The following is a 23558-nucleotide window of genomic DNA, read 5'->3' as shown; positions in this document are numbered from 1 at the left end:
TGTCTGTCTCAATAAATTAAGTTAAATAAATAAAAATATCTTATAAATATGCTTTGTAAAAATAATAATATTTTAAAAAATTATTAATTAAAATACATAAGATAAAAAAAATAATACAAATTAAAATAAAATTAATTGATTTATTCTAGTTAGATCAATATAATTGATTAGTTATAGTTAATGTGGTAAAAAATATTAAATAATTTAATGTTTATCTCAATCAAATAAATAATTAATTATAATATTTTTAAAAATTATTAATTAAGATACATTAAACAAAAAATTAATACAAATTAAAACAAAATTAATTTATTTATTCAAATCAAATCAAATAAATAATATAATTAATTAGTTATAGTTGATATGGTAAAATAAAATATTAAATAATTTGATATTTATTTTAATTAAATTAAATAAATAATTAATTAATTAACATATTTAAGTGAATCAAATAAAATAAATTAAAAAATATCTTTAAAAATATATCACATTAATTATGTTATTAATTAAAAAAATTCGATTTTAATAATATATACTAGATAATAGATTACAAAATTTTTCAAGGCCTTATATAAAAGGTGGCTGCTAAGTGTTATTGCCACATTTACTAGTCATGATTCTTATTTCACACAAATAACCACATACAATGGATGAAGAAGCCTATTCCTCTTCACCTATCAACCCTTCATTCTCAACTGCTTCTTCAAAAAGCGACAAATTCTATGTGAAAGTTTACATGGAAGGCAATCTAATTAGCAGAAAACTCAACCTTTTAGCTCATAATAGCTACCAAGGATTGGTTAAGGCTCTTGAACAAATGTTTGAAACTACCATACTCTGTAATCAATTCTATTCCTTTGCCCCTATATCTATTTTTTTTAATTAACATTTTTTCTTAATTAAAAATAACAATGCTATAATGTTTTGTTTGTTTTAAAGAGTAAACTACCATTTGTACCCACAAAAGTTGAAAACGCTGACATATCTACCCATAAAAAAAGAAAATTACCATTTGTACCCATAAAAAATGATTTTTACAAGCAAAATTATCCAAACCCTAAAAAATTATCTAAAAATCCCAAAATACCCTTATCTTCACCACCACACCACCTCCTTCAACCAATCCCCTTTCTAACCCTAACCCTCTTCACCCAGCCACCACCCCTCTTTCCCTTTCTAACACACTCTCATCATTACTTTCCACTCAATCCCCATCGCTGTTCCAATGGCTCCTTGCCACACCCTCCTCTCTTTCATCCTCACAGTCACAGCAACACTTGCTGCCGCTTCCCCGGAGAAGAAGAGCACCTTCATGGTGCAAGTACACCATGAAGCCAAGCCCTCCATCTTCCTAACCCACAAGCACTGGTACGCTTCCCACTAAACACTCCATCATCCTCATCTACTCATCACCTTACCACCACCACCACCACCACTAACCCCAAATTGCCTCTGTTTCCCCTCTTGCAGCCTCCAGTGTCAGTGTCAGTGACCACCCCTCCTTCTCTCCTTCCCTGTCTCGCTCTTGCCGACCAGAGGACCTTCGCACCCACCCCCGCCGCTGCTTCGCCGCCGTTAGCAACCCTAGAGACGCAGTGCCCCCTTCTCCTCTTTTCACCGCCGACCACCCTCACCTACTGGGGCTACCTTCTCCTCATCACCGAACCAGTGCCCCTGACGGGCCACCGCACCAGTCGCCACCACCGCGGTCCCTTTGCGAACCAAATTCGCAGTGAGCTCTCTCTCTCTCTCTCTTTCTATCTCTTTCACCATTTTTCTTTTCTCCCAGAAAAAGTGAATCCAAATACATGATGCTTCTGTGTTTGATTGTTCAGATTTGATCCTCTCTCCTCACTCTCTTCTCACCTTGGATCTGTGTTCTTTTTTGCCCTATTTCTATTAGCTTTCTCCATGACACTCTTTTCAATGTTTTGTTCCCTCAAACAGCTTCAGATTCCGCTGAAACCAAGATCCAATTTTGACTCTCACCCATCGTCATCTATTTCAAATTCTTCTCTGGATTGATTTTGATTCCTCCAAAGGTGAAGGTTATGGTGATGAAGGAGTGGCAATGAGGTGATTTATGGCAGAGGTGGTTTGTGGCAGAGAAATGGAGGTTAGATCGGAGAGTGTTCATGTGATGCGAAGAGAGAGATGGGGGATGATGGTAGCAGTGGTAATGATAAGGGTATTTTGGGGTTTTTAGATAATTTTTTAGGGTTTGGATAATTTTGCTTGTAAAAATCATTTTTCATGAGTACAAATGGTAATTTTCTTTTTCTATGGGTAGATATGTCAGCGTTTTCAACTTTTGTGGGTACAAATGGTAGTTTACTCTTGTTTTAAATAGTGGGAACTGAGTTAGATGCAGTACAAGCCGAGAGGTGCCATGTGCTAATTTATGAGGATGGAGAACGAGATTTGATTATGGTTGGGAATGTGTCTTAGGAGTAAGTTAACATTATATTATTAATATTAGGGGTTAATAGTAAAATTAGTTTATAAAAGATAAGATATTTTTTAAATTTATTTTTGAAAGATTTTTTTAATTAAATTATTCTATCAAAAAATAAAATTTAATCATATTTTTTTTTCTAGTAATCAATTTATTAATAATTTTTTTCAAAAATTAATGTTGTAAAACGTTAATTGTAACACCTTTACTATCAGAATATCACGCTTCCGGCTACGCCGCTCTGATAGCGAAAAGTATTACGACGACTTCATATATTTAATAATCAAATAAGAGCCTTTAACTTGAAATCGTATTGCTGGTTTCTTTTTAAGAAAAATGGAAATACTTTTTAACTGAAAATAAATAAGTATATATATATAAAACTTCTAACTCAAACAACTTACAAATATTATATACATACATGTTATTACAGTCACGACTCGTATCCCTCTTACAAGAATATAATAATAAAGGTGAGAAAAAGTCTATATCATATGATACAAACAAAAACAACATATCTAAGAACTTAACAAAAATTCTGCAAGTTCCTCATCCGTCTTGAAAAGATAAAACTGTAGGGAGGTGAGAACATCGTCTTCGAAAGGGTTCTCAGTAGAGGATTTAAGAATTGTCATAAGAAGATATGTATAAAGAGAAGAATTGATTTCAAGACAGTGAATATCATTCGTCCTATGAATCTTTGAAAAAAAAAAAATAACGGCTAATTATCCAAAACTTTTTCAAAAATCAATATTTAATTATCCAGAAAATTCAAAACCTATTTTTTTTTATAAAAAAATCTTAATCAGTTTCCTAAACTGTATGAATGACCAACATGTTCCAAACATAAGTTCATTAAGTTTAAGCTGATCCAATTTTATTTTTCATACTTTCCTAAAACCTCAATCAGAAACCAAACACGGCCCAGGTTAAGCAACTTAATCAAATCATCACATCAGAAAAATAACTCTCAACTTCACCACCACCAACATGAGGGATCTCTCAGTTGCACACACATACAAAACAAATAAGGAAAACGCAAATAAGATACAAATACAGCAAGTAGGGCAAATAACAGATAAACATATATAATTAAACAAATAGGCAAACTAAAACAATGCACATCCAAGAAAAACATACAAATGCATATAATGCATGCCTGTCTTATGACTATTGATATCATCTATCAGTTACATAGTCAGCTCGACATGTCCTGGTAGCTAACTGTGGATAGTTCCTCTGTATGCGCATCCCCAAGCTAAAAAATAACCATGGAAAAAATCCTAATAAGCACATTCATGGAGTAGAAAAAATTCCAAGCTTAAATTTATATATAGAAAAACTACCCCAAGCTCAAATTCATATATATATGCATGCCCATGGGAACCCGAGGAGTTAAAGTGCCTGATCATATCTTACGTATAGAGGATCAACAATTTGTCTCAATTTTACAAGTCACATATACTTTTTAATTCTTTACTTATCAATGTCATTATCATCATCAATTCATTCCTTTCTAAACTTCAAACGAAGCCTCCAAATTTTATAACAATTTCGACAGTATCTCTTCTAAAACTCAGATTTTTGTCACCCTTCAAGGGTTCCAACCAAACATTTCTCAAACCCTTCTCAATCATTTCCAAATAGCAAATCATTTTCATAATCAGACCATTTTCAAAAATTCTTTTCACATTTGTTTTAAATCAAATTCCGATATCAAATCAGGTTCATTATCAAACCAAATTTCAATATTAAATCTCTTCCATTTCAAACCAATTCCAATATTAAATCTTTTCTAAAATCAACTCATTTTCAATAACAAAATATTTCCAAACCGAAAGAAAACCAATTCGGCAACCGCCAATTTAACAAAATCAATAACTCAAAATATTCAACCTTTTCAAACAGTCAATAATTTCACCAGACAAACAATCACAATCATCAAGAGTAACTCAATTTTGTTAATAAGACTTACGAAATCACAAAAATATACTTTTCGCATTAATATCGAGTTGTAACAACTCTTGAAAGTAAAATAAGTTTAAGAAAAACGCCCCTACCTCGAATAATCAAAACCCATAAACCAAATGCGTCAAAGAAACCTTTTTCTCTCGGCCTGCACTCAGTAGCAATTACATCCATAACTTTGTTTACTTCTGTAACAACAGAAACAAATTTTATTTCAACCATGCGATTACCGGAACTCGATCCTAAAACGTTAACATCACAAAATTCTCAATAATCTATAGCAGAATATTAACGGTAAGGATATCAAGGCTAGAATAACTTACTGCAGCTAAAGAGAAATGAGGCAAGGAAGCGACAATAGCACCGAAAACCTTTACTGATGGTAGAGTAACTCATGATAATCAAAACCCAAGAAGGCAGAGGCTTCGGCTGTAGTTTTTGGCAACCACAGCAGCGCAGCTTCCAACAGTAGTGGTGGCGACAGCGAAGCACAAACGGCGGCGACACTCCTCCTCTCCCTTCAGCTTACGTCTCTCTCTCTCTCTCTCTCTCTCTCTCTCTCTCCTCAGCATCAACAACGTCAACAGATTTGGCGGTGATAGGGACACGGACGGCGATGGCGACGAGCTTCCTCTCGGCGACAGCAGCATGTTTGATGGTGACGCGACTCCAACGGCAGCGACGGACCTAGCTTTGACAGCTGCAACTCCCTCGCGAGCTCCCTCTCTCTCCCCCCTCCCCTCATGCTTGATAACGACGCCCCTCTCTTCTACGCGGCTAGACGGTGATGGCGATGGTGGCGGCAGACTTCGCGATGCCCGGCTCCTTCTTCTCTTCCCTCTCCTTCTTCTCTATTCCCCCCTCACTTCTCTTTTCTTTCCCCATTTTTTTCTATTCTTTCTCCCTTTTCTTTCTTTCTTTCTGGAGGGATGGGACTGGGTTAGGGGAGTAGCAACGAGGCAGTTGCTAACTTAGGTTGGGATTTAATTTGGGAATATTTGAGTTAATTAGGATTTAGTAAATTTTAATTAAATTAGGGTATATTGTATTGATTTGAAATCCAATTTAATCCCTTAAATTTTCTTTGAAAATATTATTTATTGTATCAATTTACTAATTGGCTTTTAATCAAGTACTTTACTTTGAAATCTAAGATAATATAATTAATTTTCTTCATTCATAAAACTTAGAGCATAAAATTCTAAAACCTCAATTATTTAAATCAAATCATATAAAATTCTTCTTATTTTACAACTATCAAACTTTATAATTTAAATATAGAAATTAATTCAATAATTATAAAATTAAATAAAAATTATAATCTAAATAGTCAAAACCTTATTATTTTTAAATTTCTAAAACTTTAAATTATAAATAAAAAAATACACAATAATTTGTAAAATCAGATAACACCTTAATTTATTTTAAACTAAATTTATCAAAATTTTAATTATCTTGAATAAAATCATTTTTGAGGTTAAAGTCTTTAATAAATAAATAAATTAAAATTAACTTATAATAAGATTTTATAAAAATTCTAGATCTTACATTAATCAACAATATATATAATACCTGACATATTTAATTGGACATCAATCAAATATGTTTATAAAAATTTATATTAATTTAATTATTTTTTTAATTATATTAATTTTTTCTCATATATAATAGGTAAGAGTGTTTTAAGGTATTACATAAACAACTAAATTAGGTATACACAAATAATTAGTTACTAAATCAGTTATTTATATAAATTTATTTGGTGATTAATTTTTTATGTATATATAACATTTGATACATAAAATAAGTAAAAGTGTGTTGTTCTTTCACGTCTATTTAATAGATAAAAAAAATTAAAATAATTATATTTTTAGTAAAATATTTTATATTAAGTATTCTTATTAAGCAAACTTTTAAAAATAAAAAATTATATTCCCACTTTTATTTTTTAAAATTTCACTCCACAGATGATCATTTTGCATTGTAAATTTACATGAATTATTTAAAAAAAATAGCACTATGAAAATAAGAGTGATAATTTCTATTTTCTAAAAGATATTTTGAACACTTAAGTAGATACACATTTATTTATTATTGTATGAAATGTAAATTTCACATAAAAATAAACCTTACACCTTTTTCAAGATAGAGAAATGTGTAAGTTTGATGTATGATAAAATCTTATTCTATATTTTTAAAAAATATTTAATTCGTATTTTAAAAAGATTCACAATCACTAATATTATAAATTGAAATGAGTAGTTGTAAATAAGTTAAAGGAAAAGTTTGGAACCAAAATTTAGAGAATAAAAAGAAGCCAAAACATTTCTTTTTTTACATTAGTTAATGTAATTAACTATATTTAGTTTCCACTCTCTTACACTTCTTTTGATTTTTTATATTAGAATTGATTTTAATAATTACATTTAACATTGAAATATTTGATCTATTAAAGGTAGATATTAGTAGTATATAAGGTATCAATTTATTAGCAATCAATACATATTCTATAAATAAGATCATTTTATCAAAATATAAAATTTGTATTTCTAAAAATCATACGCAACTTGGTGATAGACAATTTGTCGTCTTGCAACATTTAAATTCCTGAAGGTCATCTGCTATTTTTATAGAAAAATTACTCATCATATCTGTTTTGTAAATGTTTAATTCTTATTTACGATTTTTTTTTTGGGTATAAGCATTGCCCTCAATTTTTTTTTTCATATTTGTAATTGTTCAATTCTTATTGATTCTAATATGATAAGTTAAAAATTTTATTTAAAAACTTGTTTAGTAATTTTTTATATATTTTATTTTTTATTTTTTATTTTATAACTGTCGATATATAAAAATATGAGTTGTATAGTAAAATTTATAAAAATATCTTTAACTTAACATCTTTAATTTTACACAGATAACATTCAAATTTCACACAAATAACATCTATAATTTCATACTCATAATAATATCCATATTTTTCAAACATATCATGTCTATAATTAATGAATTTTTATGATTAATATATCCATTTTTACAATATGATCTTTTAAATTATCTTAAATGTACGTTAATGGATCATGATTTTAAATTATTTTAATATCTTTTAATTGATATTCATATGTATATATATGTTTATTTATTGATTTTCTGATTATTTAATAATTTATTTCATATTTTATTTTTTATTTTATAATGTATAATCTGCATATAAAAATATGAGTTATATATATAGTAGAAGTTATTAAAATATCTCTAATTTAACATCCATAGTTTTATATGTATAACATCCATAATTTTAAAAATATAATATTTATAATCCACAAATTAAAATCAATTTGTTATAATTTATTATTTATTTTTTTATTTTATAAATCATAAACTAGTAGTTTTTTTTATGTTTTTTATTTTTAAATTGAGACTGTAACAACGCGGATTTTTGAAAATTAAGTAATTAGTTATTTATAAATTATTATATTATATTGAGATTTTGTTTTAAAAAAAATTATTTTTAATAAAAATAATTAAATAAAATTTTATGATTATTGAAGTTTAATTTAATTATAATTTATTCTATTAATTTGAACTATTTATTAAAAACTATTTTGATAGGCAAAATTAAGTTAATCTTTTATAGTTATTATTATTATTATTATTATTATTATTATTATATCTCATCATCATTCAAAAAAAGAGAAAAAGAAAGTGGCCGAAGGCCATTATCCTACGTATATGCCATTACACATATATTCAGTATGTATATACATATTAAAGCAAGAAAGAAAGCAAGCCAAGGTGGCTTGTATACATATATGACACAGGTTTCTTTTATCTATAACCATGACACCTAACAATTTTTTATTATACTTATCATCACCACGTAATCTTCATTTTCCTCTCTTAACCGAACCAAACGTGAAAGAAAAGAAAGCAAGAGTGACAGAAACCGTGGAACCTCCATGTCTCTAACTCCAATTTCTTGAGATCCGTAATTTCAATAAAAAATCTAATTCGATAAAAGTGTTTGTATCCTCTTGCTTTACGTATTGGCGTCATTTTTGATCGGTGGAAGTTGACGGTGACGTAGCTCCTCTTCTTCTTGAGTTCGGCCAACTGGAGTTCTAGGAGGCACTGATGATTTCTGACGCTTTCCTCTTCAGCAGCTCGGTCAAAAAGTTTCTCCGAAACTTTCGTTGATTTTGATTTCATACGGAGGTAGGGGGTTTTATTTTAAAATTACAAGTTTTTAATTTAAGAATGCCAAAAAGCTTATTGAGTAATTGCAAATAATTTACACGTATTTTGTGTGTCTAATTGATAAGAATTGATTGTAGTTGTGAGTATTGGTCAATTTGGTGTTACTTGTTAAATTGAAATGTGATTTGAGTTTATGAATTGGATTTGAATTGAGACTGTGTTCGATGCTGAAATTTATGGTTATGGAAGTGGATAGTAACTGATTTTGGTATTAGCATGATGATGAATAGGTGCTGATGAAGGACTAGTAAAAATACACAAGAATGTGATTTTGGTTAGTATTAAATGTTAAACGAGTATGGTCGGAGAGATTTGTAAAGTCTAAATGAAGAAATGAATTTCCTTTAATTTTAAAAGCAAATTTAATTTAAGAATATTACTTGTTTTCAATTTATTACGAAAAGAATTTTGTTTTCAAACCGATGTATTAAGAAAAGTATGATGTTTTAAACTCAATCTTTTGAGAAGGGATTTTGCTTTAAGTTATGTTTTAAGTTCGGTTTGATAAGAAAGAAAAGAAGAGGAAGAACGAAAAGTAAAGGAAAGAAAGAAAATTAAAAGAATCTCTGCCACAGGAGAGCAGAGAATAAAGATTAAAGGAATGTATGAATTAATAAAATGACTGCCACAGGAGAGCAGATGTGACATTGTTTGGACCTTAGTGCCAAATGTAAAGTGGGGACGTCCACACACTGAGAACTGTTTTTCAGATGTACGCTTATTGATTTGGAAAGTCACACTGTATGCGGCATAGCCGTACGACTTAAATTCACTCTGTACGCGGCCTAGCCGTACGACTTATAAGCACATTGTATGCATCTAGAAAGCCATATCTAGGACTTGTACCCGGGTAATGTCGGGAGCGGGTAGGCAACCGACACATGAGCTCATGGCCTGCGTTAGGGACAGACATGCATCATATGCATTTATATGACATTGTTTGGGTGTGCATATTATAATTGGTTTGTCTATCTGAATAGTTACATTTAATTGCTAATTGTTCTACTTGATATAACTGCTTGATTGTGTTTGAACCTTCTTACTTGTATTTGTGGCTGAAATTTGGTTGGATTGTGATGTATTAGTAGTTGATTGAGTTGCTTGGGCCTAGGGCCGTGGTTGATTATGAGATGTTGTGGTTGAAATATGACTAATTTTGTAATTGAAATCTATTTTGAGTTAAGAAGTTTAAAGAAAAGTAATTATTTATCTATAGTAGAAATAAAAGTATTTCCAAAGGTTTAACATAACAGTTTTACTAAGTAAGCTAATTATTTGCATTTTATTTCATTACTCTTACGGCATTTCCATTTCCTACTGAGAACACGTGGTTTGTTCTCACCCCAAAATCTTCCACCCTTTTAGTAACACAGATTCGAAGACTCAGTTTGAAGCTGCGGGCGGTTATTAGTCTTATTTGAGTTAAGTTTATGTGTTGAGTAGCTTTCCTAGAATTCCCTCGCCTTTGTTAGTTAAGATTTTATTTTATACAGAGGGATAGGAGTTGTATCTGAGTTTCACTTGAATTATTTTGTATGATATTTATTATTTTTAACAACTATGTGACTAGTATTGCTTGGAGATCTTTATATATGATTTTAATTAATAGAAACAAAACTTTTCAACTTTTTCTCAAAAACTGAAACGTGAAATCGAACTAAAGGCTCAGTATTAAATAGTAAATACGGAAAACAGGTCAGTAATGCCTCATTTTTGGTACGATCATGACATGCCAAAAGTTAGGGTGTTACATTATGGTATCAGAGCAGTTCGTCCCTGTTAGAGCCTTGGGAATGGACTGACTATGCTTTACTGCATACTCTGAGTGTTTGTCATGCAGTAGGACTTGTCCCACTGACAAGAGTTTGAGTTTCAGATGCATGATTGTCTATTGATTAATGCTGTTAGTCGACCGTTGCATCTCTCATGGTATTAGGTCTGGCCAACTTAATACTAATGGTTCATGTATATGGAAACACTAATGGATTATCATAGACGAGATAGAAGTAATAGGTAACATAAATCGTGGGTTTTGGGAACGTTAGGAGTTAATTTTTTGATGTTACTCGATTTCGTATCTGTCCTTTCATGGTTTGCCTTGAGATTCTAGTTCGAGATTTCTTTTCTTGAAGAGAGTTAACTGATTATTCTCCAACCCTATTTGCTTGTTCATATGCTTTCTCATTTGATCCTAATTGCATATGTCCTCTTCAATTTCTTAGATATCTACCTTGTGTTATTTAAACTCCTCTTCTTGACTCGTATATTTTTTGATGTAATTTTGAACTTGTTTGATGCATCAAAGTGAATCGTTGAAATCTTTGTGAACCTTGTCTGAGTTGCTTGTTTTTTCTCTAAGGTCTTGTATCTTTTTTAGTGACTTGAGATTTGTTTTGATGTCACGTGCGACCGTTATACATAGCAAGTGGTGCGTTAGCTCTCTATGATGTGTTTTGTGAACACAAAAGGTAAAGCTTGTAAGCGTGCGACGTCATAGGATGTTTTAGGATTCTGAGTCTCGTAGAGAAGTTTACGGAAGATTGTTTTGTGACCAGTATTGGGTTGTGAAGTGTTTGATGAGGTTGAGAAAATTCACGAATAATCTACTTGTTAAAGTACATTTTGAAATGATGAGTATACGTCAAGTTGATGTTTGGGAAGTTGAAACTCTGGAGTTGGTAAGAGATCAATGTACGGACATTAAGCGTGTCGTTTTAGTCCCATGCCTGTTTTATAATCTTTCGCCACTATGTTTTACCATCGCACGTTTGAAATTATGTCATCTTTTATATCAGTCTTGCCTTGTAACTTCAGCTTTATAATCGTACTTTCACCCTGGTACTTGTATGTCATATGAACCTTTTTTATTTTATAGCAATTTTCGAAGACGAAAATTTTTATAAGTAGGGTAGGATGTAAGACCCCGGATTTTTGAAAATTAAGTAATTAGTTATTTATAAATTATTATATTATATTGAGATTTTGTTTTTAAGAAAATTATTTTTAATAAAAATAATTAAATAAAATTTTATGATTATTGAAGTTTAATTTAATTATAACTTATTCTATTAGTTTGAACTATTTATTAAAAACTATTTTGATAGGCAAAATTAAGTTAATCTTTTATTATTATTATTATTATTATTATTATTATTATTATTATTATTATTATTATTATTATTATTATTATTATTATTATTATCTCATCATCATTCAAAAAAAAAAAAAAAGTGGCCGAAGGCCATTATCCTACATATATGCCATTACACATATATTCAGTATGTATATACATATTAAAGCAAGAAAGAAAGCAAGCCAAGGTGGCTTGTATACATATATGACACAGGTTTCTTTTATCTATAACCATGACACCTAACAATTTTTTAATTATACTTATCATCACCACCTAATCTTCATTTTCCTCTCTTAACCGAACCAAACGTGAAAGAAAAGAAAGCAAGAGTGACCGAGAGTGAAGGAGAGAAACCGTGGAACCTCCATGTCTCTGATTCCAATTTTTTGAGATCCGTAACTTCAATAAAAAATCTAATCCGGTAAAAGTGTTCGTATCCTCTTCCTTTACGTATTGACGTCACTTTTGATCGGAGGAAGTTGACGGTGACGTAGCTCCTCTTCTCCTTGAGTTCGGCCAACTGGAGTTCTAGGAGGCACAGATGATTTCTGATACTTTTCTCTTCAGCAGCTCGGTCAGAAAGTTTTTCCGAAGCATTCATTGATTTTGATTTCATACGGAGGTAGGGGGTTTTATTTTAAAATTACAAGTTTTTAATTTAAGAATGCCAAAAAGCTTATTGAGTAATTGCAAATAATTTATACGTATTTTGTGTGTCTAATTGATAAGAATTGATTATAGTTGTGAGTGTTAGTCAATTTGGTGTTACTTGTTAAATTGAAATGTGATTTGAGTTTATGAATTGGATTTGAATTGAGACTGTGTTCGATGCTGAAATTTATGGTTATGGAAGTGGATGGTAACTGATTTTGGTATTAGCATGATGATGAATAGGTGCTGATGAAGGGCTAGTAAAAATACGCAAGAATGTGATTTTGGTTAGTATTAAATGTTAAACGAGTATGGTCGGAGGGATTTGTAAAGTCTAAATGAAACAATGAATTTCCTTTAGTTTTAAAAGCAAATTTAATTTAAGAATATTACTTGTTTTCGATTTATTACGAAAAGAGTTTTGTTTTCAAACCGATGTATTAAGAAAAGTATGATGTTTTAAACTCAATCTTTTGAGAAGGGATTTTGCTTTAAGTTATGTTTTAAGTTCGGTTTGATAAGAAAGAAAAGAAGAGGAAGAACAAAAAGTAAAGGAAAGAAAGAAAATTAAAGGAATCTCTGCCACAGGAGAGTAGAGAACAAAGATTAAAGGAATGTATGAATTAATGAAATGACTGCCACAGGAGAGCAGATGTGACATTGTTTGGGCCTTAGTGCCAAATGTAAAGTGGGGACGCCCACACACTGAGAACTGTTTTTCAGATATACGCTTATTGATTTGGAAAGTCACACTGTATGCGGTATAGTCGTATGACTTAAAGTCACACTGTATGCGGCCTAGCCGTACGACTTATAAGCACACTGTATGCATCTGGAAAGCCATATCTGGGACTTGTGCCCGGGTAATGTCGGGAGCGGGTAGGCAACCGACACATGAGCTCATGGCCTGCGTTAGGGACAGACATGCATCATATGCATTTATATGACATTGTTTGGGTGTGCATATTATAATTGGTTTGTCTATCTGAATAGTTACATTTAATTGCTAATTGTTCTACTTGATATAACTGCTTGATTGTGTTTGAACCTTCTTACTTGTGTTTGTGGCTGAAATTTGGTTGGATTGTGATGTATTAGTAGTTGATTGAGTTGCTTGGGCCTAGGGCCGTGGTTGATTATGAGATGTTGTGGTTGAAATATGACTAATTTTGTGATTGAAATCTGTTTTGAGTTAAGAAATTTAAAGAAAAGTAATTATTTATCTAAAGCAGAAATAAAAGTATTTCCAAAGGTTTAACATAACAGTTTTACTAAGTTAATTATTTGCATTTTATTTCATTACTCTTACGTCATTTCCATTTCTTACTGAGAATGCGTGGTTTGTTCTCACCCCAAAATCTTTCACCCTTTCAATGACACAAGTTCGAAGACTCAGTTTGAAGTTGTGGGCGGTTATTAGTCTTATTTGAGTTAAGTTTATGTGTTGAGTAGCTTTCCTAGAATTTTCTCGCCTTTGTTAGTTAAGATTTTATTTTATACAGAGGGATAAGAGTTGTATCTGAGTTTCACTTGAATTCTTTTGTATGATATTTATTATTTTTAACAACTATGTGACTAGTATTGCTTGGAGATCTTTATATATGATTTTAATTAACAGAAACAAAACTTTTCGGCTTTTTCTCAAAAACTGAAACGTGAAATCGAACTAAAGGCTCAGTATTAAATAATAAATACGGAAAATAGGTCAGTAATGCCTCACTTTTGGTACGATCATGACGTGCCAAAAGTTAGGGTGTTACAGAGACTAATCGAATTTGAGATTTTGAAATTTTTTTATAAAATGTATTGTGATGATTTGAAAATATTTTTCAGAGTTCATGATATAAGGATTTTAGACTTTTATTTGAAATAAAAATTTATAATTATAGATGTAATAAACTAATAATGAGATAAAGACTTTTAGGATTTTATTTTTGTAAAAATTGAATTGATTCTTGATATAATAAATAAAAAGATATCTATAAAAAAATAATTGTGTTAATTAATTAAAAATGATTTATATTCTCCTATAAATAAAAATAAGTATATGTTTTTATTTATTATTTATAATTTTTAGCTATATAACATTACTCATAAGTTAAATATAATAGTATAATACACTCCAGAAAAAATGCGATCCCCTGAATTTCTTATCAAATAAATACAAATAATAAAAAAATATTGGTATTAATAAATGTATTATTTGTTTCTGTAGGATGTTCTTATCAGCTGTAAAGAAGTTGAAGATCACCAGACCTGACACATTTATGAAGAGAAGATGACAAATACTTTTATATTTGTGGTAGTTTTAAAATATGATTAGATTGTTTTTTTTTTTCTTTTAAGAAAGAAATCTCAAAAAATCTCAACATAATCGACATACACACTTAGTTCATGTTTCTATTGAAATAGTGGACAATATAATAGACCAAAAGTGGAATATATATATATATATATATATATATATATATATATATATATATATATATATATATATTATATATAAATTTTTTTAGTTCTGTCGAATTATTCCTTTCTAAGTCAACAAAAATATATTTGTTGCTCAAATTATTAATTAAAGATAAAAAATTTATTTATTCTATTACTGCATACATCTAATCTATCATATATACCGATAAACGTTTTATATATCTATTTCTAATTTTTATATCTTAAATACACATCAAATAACCAAAAAGATAAAAGGTAATGTACATAGATTATTTACTAAATTATTTTTCATCACATCTATTACCAAAAGATATGTTGGCATTTAATAATTATGAACCATATATCTTCTTTTTTCAAAAATTACTGTTTTAGCCTATAATTTTGTTTATTCATTGATTAATTTCAAGTATGATAAAAATGGCCAAAACCACTATTTTTTGTTTCAAATGCCAAGTAAAATCCTTAGTAAGAAATTCAAAAAATGAGATAACGTATTTATATATTCAATGAAATACTTCATTCAATGTTTTTTAACAATGATCTATTATTTTAAAATTCAACTTATAATTAGCTGAAATTTATTTAATTTAAGCCTAAAAGAGAGGGGAGGGAGGCATCAAATATAGAAAAAAAAAAAGAAGAAATAAAAAAAACTATGACTCACATTACTAAAAAAAGTTTTAGCCTAGATTTTAAATTAATCAAAGAAAAAGAAACAACACAATATAAGAATTCAACAGGTAATACCTTAACAATAAATAATATATTAGTAACTAGACCTTTAAAGCAAGTGACATTAGAAATTGTTCAATTTGATCTTAAACTATTAGTAGGTTGGTGTAGCTGCTCATCATTATCATTTTGAATTGCTTTTATACACCTATAAAAAACATCTTCTAGTTTTTGCTTGCTTGATCTTAGTACACAATGATATGGAATTATCATTCTCTTATTACAAACAATTTAATTGAAAACACGAACAGAGATATCCTACCACATAAAATAGAAAAAAAAGACATTGGTCAGATTCAGCTAAATTTTTAAAAGTATAAATTCTTAAAGAATAAATAATTGCTTTTACAAAATATGAAATATCAGAAAAAAAAGAGGTCAGAAATATAACGTAAAGATGAAAATTTATATTAGATAACACTGAATCAGAAAAAGTTGAAATATGATTCGTAATAGAAACCACATTTAAAGACGAAACAACAATACGCTAATTGTTCATGTTTTATTAGAAATACATCACATCATTGCTTATTATATTACAAAAAAGCTTACCGTTGTAAAAAAAAAAGATGCAAAGCAATAGCAAAAACTAAACTAACCATAGTATCAACACGATTTTTGACAGGTTTAATCAATTTGATCATAAACTCATACATAGAAACTTTATAAATATTATACGCAGTGCATATTGCATCATTGTCAACGAGTTACAAAATAATCATGAATACTAACATTTTCCTAATCAATTTGGACAAAAAAACTGGATCTATTCAAATAAAAATAATCACTCTTTTAAAAGAAGAATAATAAAATCATGATTCTACATCAAATAGGTAAAAATCAATTTGTACAATAAAATTGTTTTACAATAAAAATAGAATAGAATAAAAAATCTTATATTCTCCACAATAATTCTTCTACTCAATTTCTATCAGGCATAAATTTGACAATGTAAAAAAATTCTTAATAATAAATTGATTTGATTTAGAAGATATTTGTCAAGAAATTAACCAAGGTACAAGAGTCACCATCTCTTAAAAATAAGAACATTTCCTTTCAATTAAGTATTTAACATCTTCATTATGAAAAAGAAATACATTGCAACCACCAATATGATTAACAAAATATTTTAACTTTATATCTACAGAAACACAAAGACATGAATATTTCATAAATAACGAAAAACTCACACACAAAATTGGCTAATAAAAAATGTATAAATAAGAACCAATAGAATCTGAAATACAATATAAAAAGTACATCAGAACAATGTATTAAACAGAAGTGATAAAAAAAGGCTTAATTTAGTCTACCTCTATTTTTTCACTACACAAACAAACTTAATACTATCACTTCCTATTATTAGAGATACATGTAATTGTACCAACTAACATCACACAAAGATCCTACAATTTATAGAATTTTGTGGCACAAAAGAAACAAAAGAATTATAGGAAGAATAATGATGTTGGAGTTAAATAGCATGCTCGGATAATTATTACGCTGCATTAGGTTTATTGTACTTTAGTATTATTTGAGCATAATTAAATGAGTCGAGTGAAGTGTCTGTTTCTCTTAATTAAATTAAAAAATTTTTTTTTTCAGTTTACAATAATTTTTTACTGTAAGTCTTGATGCGGGGAGATTAGAATTGACCACACAAAATTTTTTATATTATATTTTTAAAGTTAAGATTGAAAAAGAATTATATTTTTAGGATTAGTTTAAAAGTGAACTATGCAATTTACTCTAAAGAACATTTCATTAGTCAAGAATATACAAATATATTTAAAGAGATAATCCAAACATAAAGAGAAACAACGTAAAAAAAATAACGGCTTTGTAAGGTCATAATAGCAACAACTAAAGTTTGGAGATCAACTTCAATAGATTCTATGTTATTGGGATTAATAGAAATTTTACTGTTAAGAGACGCTATTTGATTATGAGGCTGAGGATTTTGGATGACATCCTCATATATAGGTGAAAATATAGCTAGTTTAGCAAGTCACTTTACAAAATGATAATTGACCACAATAGCAAAAAAAATGGTAAGTATAGGTATCTTAAGGAACCAAAAAATAATGCATATATAACAATATAAACTGAATATAGTTAATAGAATAAGTAACATTGAAAATAGAATTTGTCTTAAACTTGGTAAAAAATACATGCTCATCACAAGAATTAACTACTCTAAATGTCCCGGTATACAGTGCATAACCAACTTCTTTTACGGTTTATTTTAAAAAGAACCTACTTTACAATAACATCATCAAATAATGGTGGATAGGCAGGTCTATACACAACCTACAATTAAATAAAATACTGAAAATAAAAATCAATTAAAAAGAATACAGTTGAAGTGTTACTTAAAAAAAAACCAAATATCGTCAACAAGTGAGCGACCAACAAATACATTTTTTATTTTAGCTTAAAAATACCAGTTATTCAGAATCAAACTCTACTTCAAGAACATCGAGGAGTTTTTTTCTTTAAATAACAATACTGCAGAACGATCATAAAGAATAAAGATAGCACTTCCAATCCCATCCTTAACATCTACAACAACTTTAAATCTACAATAAGACACAAATATTTTTGAAGATTTCTTAACAATAAATTAAATCGACATGTAAATGATGAAAAAGAAAAAAAAATTTTAAATATCATTTGCACATATTTTTACACAGCATTGTTTACTTTCTTTCTACATTCAGAACAACTAAGATGGTGTCTAAAAAGTTGTAAAAAATTTTCACAGGTACATGAGTAATGCCACTAATCAAAATTATTGCAAATAGTTTTGACCTTCTCAACAACACTGAAGAAGTCATTCTACACAAGCAAAACTTAAATTACAGATCATTGCCATTATAGTTAACAAAGAAATAATTCAAACAAAAAATAGTATAATAAATGAAGCTACAAATAATTTACAACAATCACAACAATGCAGTACCACTAAAACCTCATAATTTTCTTTCAGTTCCTTAATATTCCTATTGATAGAGAGATTGAGAAAATCATCATCAATATCAACAACAAAGAATCTATTTTTTAGTCTGCATGTTTAATTATAAAAAAAAAGTAATTATATATTAAACTAAATATCCATATACACTAAAGGTATGCGGTATCAACTTAGAACAAAAATCAATACTAATCTATTAACAAAAGATATAACTTCTGTTATGTCAGAATTGATGATGATGTTGCTACAATTTATGATATTTTGCACTGCAATCTTTTTTATATTTGACTAAAAAAAGTCAAAACAAATCTATTTTTAATCCTGATATCCTTAGTAGAATGATATAATCACCCAATAATAAGAAATAAATTTCGTGGACAAAAATCGTAATTTACATACAAAAACCATCAAATATAAGATACCATTGTTTTAATCAGTTAAGTAAATACATTACCACTACTAAGAGAGAGACTTGCTGCAATGAAAAATTAAATGAATAAACTACCCTTAAGATTTTCAAATTATTCTAAAGGCCAATTTTTTTAATTCAAGATAGTATATTTAAATCTTATTCTCCTTATTTATCTTAAACACGTATTATGCGTATTTATTTTCATGGTATCATTATCAAATTGGCGAAGGACTTGCATTCCAAGTTACAAATTTAATACTATATGCAATAATGAATTTGAATTAAAAAAATATAACATACCTTCATAAACCTTGACCTTGACAGATTGAAATAAAACAATAGGCGATTGAGAGACAGGATTAATAAGAGATACATAATTAACTTTGTCTAATGGTTAATAATATTGTGCCCACACTCTAGCAATTGATCAATTAGATGAGAAATAAGTTTAATAAAAAAGCACAAAACATTATCGTACAAAAGATCAAAATTCTTAATCCACACATTTTCTACATCACAAACTAAATATCAAATGCTATTACATGGACACAATAAAAAATTTTATATTCTTCATAGAAAAAGTGCATACTATTTGCACTTTCCATATCTAATGCCCTATAAGTTCTAATAAGTAGCTCTAGAAAATTGATATGGACAACTATGTTACTTAATCCCCTGTTCAGATGCACACTCATATCCAGATCAGATTCATCAAACTCAAGCCTTAAGGATCTTCTCAACAATTTTAAGGGAGGTTTCTCCTCTTTCTCAACCTCAACATGACCTTTTCTAAGCCCAACAATATACTCCTAATTTTAATAATTGTATGAAAATTGAAACCAATTTAGACAGATTAATAGAAATAGTTATAGCCAAAATAATCCAAATAGTGAAATAATTTAACAATAGTCACCTCTAAACTTTTATTAATTTCATCACATGAATTATCAGAATAATTAACTTCATTTGACATATTTCTCATAGCATCAACAGACTTTCTCTTAAAGGAGGATACTATTATAGGACACACAACACAATAGTTTGAATTTACACAAAATAAAAAAAGAGAAAATATCAAATAGAATAGTAAAAGAAAAAATGAAAAATATAGAACCTTGGTATCTTCATCAGCTTCCAAATTAACAATACTTATTCATTTTGTGCACACTGAGGTGAAACAACACAAAAAGTTGGGAATAATTAGAAGGAGTCAACCCTACATTGGGTGTTTTGGTAACTTTAGAGGAATCCTTAAAAGATCTTTTCTTTTTTGGAATAAACTCAGTCTTGGACAATACAGAACACATCCAATATAGCAGATCATTAACAGTGAATAAACCAAAAAGATATAAATTAAATACCAATTTAATAAAATATAAAAATAATATAGAATTCTATGTTATACCTTTTGGGTCTCAAATATGATCCTGAAAGCTCAAATACTCCAACTATTGTAGCATTATCACAATCACGTCTCATAGGATAAGCGAAAGCTTCTATGGTAGAGAAAGTATTTTCTGATCCTTCAAGGACCGGATTAAAAATTTAAATTATAAAAAAATTTGGGGCTCATTTGAAATTTTGTAATTGAGCATTAGGTTCTATCTGGTGGTGATGTGGCATAGAGATTATAATGTTAATTGTAATTTGAAAAATACAACTCAAATTTAATTAAAAGCTGAGTTAGGTGAGGTGTTTGTATCTGAAGAGAAACATAGTTGCCACAAAAGGTGCTAAGCACGTTTCTTGAAGGCGAATGAAGCAACGAAGAGTTTTTCCATTCGAATACGTTTCGGTCATCCACAATTACTCCATGGAAGAACTAGTTGATGAGGTTGGTCTTCTAGCACCAGTTTATGTTCGAGACCTTTTTGTGGTTAAAGCCGCTGTTGTCGACCATTTAGATTTTTTTTTTTTGGGTTTAGGGTCCTCATTGTTGATCAATTTGGATACCCATTTTTTTTTTGGCATTCTTGGAGATGTTGCTAGTGACCTGTGTCATAGGACATTGAAATATTGTGGTTGTTATAGAATCAGGCTAGGGGAATGGAAGGAAGCTACACAGTCTCTTCGAACATTCGACAACGACCCCAAGTACAGGTGAATGTGTGTCAGTTTCTTTCTTTTGCTATAGTGGATAAATGAGTTGCTGTGAAGTACATGGTTAGTAAGATTTGGACTCAGAATTATTCTTGTCTTGGCTGGGCAGGTTGTGATAGGGGAGACAGTTGGTGTGGCTGAAGAAGATACTGAATATAGGGAGGATTACGAGCAGCAACACGAGCCCGGGATGATTATCGACGAAATTGGGTCATTTAATAGAATAGATTTTTCTTCTTTGACGTAAGAGGAGATGCAGAGGTTTGAGTTTGTGGACTTGCAGACAGCTTATGACTTTTACAATGAGTATCGGCGGATTCAGGGATTTTCTATTCGGAGGTCAAATGTTGGAAGAAGCACAAAGATTGGATCAGAGGGAGAAATTTTATGGCAAATTTTTGTTTGCTCGAGACAAGGTGATAGAGACGCCAAACATATTTATCGGGTAGAAAGAAAAATGGATCCTCGACCAATTACACGATGTGGGTGTGGTGCACAAATAAAGGTTCACGTTGACCAAAGCACTGGCCGTTGGTTCGTAGAGAAGTTTTGTGACGAACACAACCATGAGATGTTAGATGCAAGATTCCGGGGGTTGTTGCATTCTCATAGAGTAATCAAGGAAGGGGACATGCATCAAATTAACTCGATGAGAAAAGTTGGGATGCGTGTGCCAACCATATTTCGTGTATTTGCCACCCAATGCGGGGGATTTGAGACAGTTGAATTTGAAATTAAAGACATCTACAATGCAATAGAGAAGCAAAGAAGAGTGGGAGCGAGTGATGCGGAGTGCGCCTTGAAGTATTTATGTTGCCTAAAGAGGAATGACGCAAACATATTTTGGAAATTCTCATTGGACGAGGAGAGGAGGCTGCATAATATATTTGGGTGTAATGGTACTAGCCGACATGACTATAGTGTGTTTGAGGATGTTCTGGGGTTCGACGCAACTTATGGGAGGAATAGGTACAAGTATCCGCTTGTAATAGTTTCGGGTTTGGATCATCACATGCGGACTGTGGTATTTGGTTGTGCAATTCTCAGCAACGAAGTAGAGAAAAGTTATGTTTGGTTATTGCGAGCATTTCTTGAGGCAATGAAAGGACAAGAACCGAAATCTGTGTTGACCGATGGAGATTTGGCAATGAAGAGTGCAATTAATGCTGTCTTTCCAAATGCACATCACAGGCTGTGCAGCTGGCACCTGCTACGAAATGAGACTGCCTGTATTGGCCGGCCCATGTTTCTTCGTAAGTTCCGAGTTTGCCTGATGGGTGACTTAGAGGTAGATGAGTTTGAGCACTTATGGAGCAATATTGTGGAAGAGTTTGGGTTGCAACAAAACCCGTGGATACTAGATATGTATGAACGCAAGCATCCGTGGGCTAATGCGTATATTAGAGGCAAATTTTTTGCTGGGCTGAAGACGACATCTCGATGTGAGGCATTGAACATGCATATTGAAAAATTTATTTGGAACAGATACAATCTACGTGAATTTATTGAGCATTTTCAACACTATCTCGAGTTCATGAGAAGAAGAGAGCTAGTCGCTGATTATAGATCTGTGTATGGGCAACCCATTGTTAAGTCGAAGTTGGAGGCCTTGAAAAGCTACGTAGCAACAGTATACACGAAAGAGGTTTTTGAACTATTCCAGGAGGTCCTCCTTTTGTCCAGCAATGTAAGAGTTGTATCTTGCAAGAAAACTAGCACGTGTTCCCTGTTTGAGGTCACCATGTACTGCCGGGACCGGTCTTGGAGTGTGGCTTGGGACGAGGCAGATGACGAATTTACTTGCTCATGCTTACGTATGGAATCATTTGGCATTCCTTGTGTGCACATGGTGGGGGTGTTTGTTTATCTGAACATCACTCAGCTTCCAGTGAAGACCATATGCCAACGATAGACAAAGAAGGCCAAGCAACCGGCAGTGGACCCATCTGGACAGGTAGGCAAGATTCGTGATGCTGCGTACCTGAGTATGCACGTAGTTTTGCTAAATGATTGTAGAGAGTTAATCAAGTTGGCTTGCCAGTACTTTGAAGAATTCTCTAGATTGAAATCCATGATAGGAAACCAAAGTAATGCGTTGAGAGAGAAGCATCGGTTAAGGGTTGGCATACCTGATTGCAGAGAAAAGGTATCCGTTCGCGATCCGTTGCGGGTGAGACATAAGGGATGCGGCCGACGAAGGTTAACTGCTAGGGGAAAGACTCAGCGTGTGCAACGTTGCAGTAATTGCGGCAAAGCTGGCCATAACTCCAGGAAGTGTGCAGAGTTTGGAAGCGAAAGGCGCAGGGGAATGGCCGTAGCGATGGAGGGTTGGGAGAACACGTCGGCGGCGAAGGAGGGTAACTACATGGATGAAATGAATGTGAGTGGTATTTATATTTTACAAGAAAGTTATCTGCATTTTTGT

The 23558-nt window shown here is 30.7% G+C and overlaps 1 protein-coding gene and 1 pseudogene across 1 annotated transcript; both read left to right on the top strand.

The window, feature by feature from the left end:
• The first annotated feature begins 736 nt into the window (after positions 1–736).
• On the top strand, positions 737–14746 carry LOC130949293 (auxin-responsive protein IAA30-like; annotated as a pseudogene).
• A 6640-nt stretch (positions 14747–21386) lies between these two features.
• LOC130949291 (protein FAR1-RELATED SEQUENCE 5-like) lies at positions 21387–23045 on the top strand. The gene has a single exon (XM_057878054.1). The coding sequence runs from the start codon at positions 21387–21389 to the stop codon at positions 23043–23045; it is 1659 nt and encodes a 552-aa protein (XP_057734037.1).
• Positions 23046–23558: the final 513 nt, after the last annotated feature.

The sequence above is a fragment of the Arachis stenosperma genome, chromosome 9 (assembly GCF_014773155.1).
Source record: "Arachis stenosperma cultivar V10309 chromosome 9, arast.V10309.gnm1.PFL2, whole genome shotgun sequence".
NCBI classification, from domain to species: Eukaryota; Viridiplantae; Streptophyta; class Magnoliopsida; order Fabales; family Fabaceae; genus Arachis; species Arachis stenosperma.
Note: the sequence above shows the minus strand (reverse complement) of the source record. Positions and strands in the feature narration are given on the sequence as shown.

Coding starts and splice junctions, on each gene's coding strand:
- LOC130949291 (XM_057878054.1), top strand. CDS start 21,387: ATGCAGAGGTTTGAGTTTGTGGACTTGCAGACAGCTTATGACTTTTAC.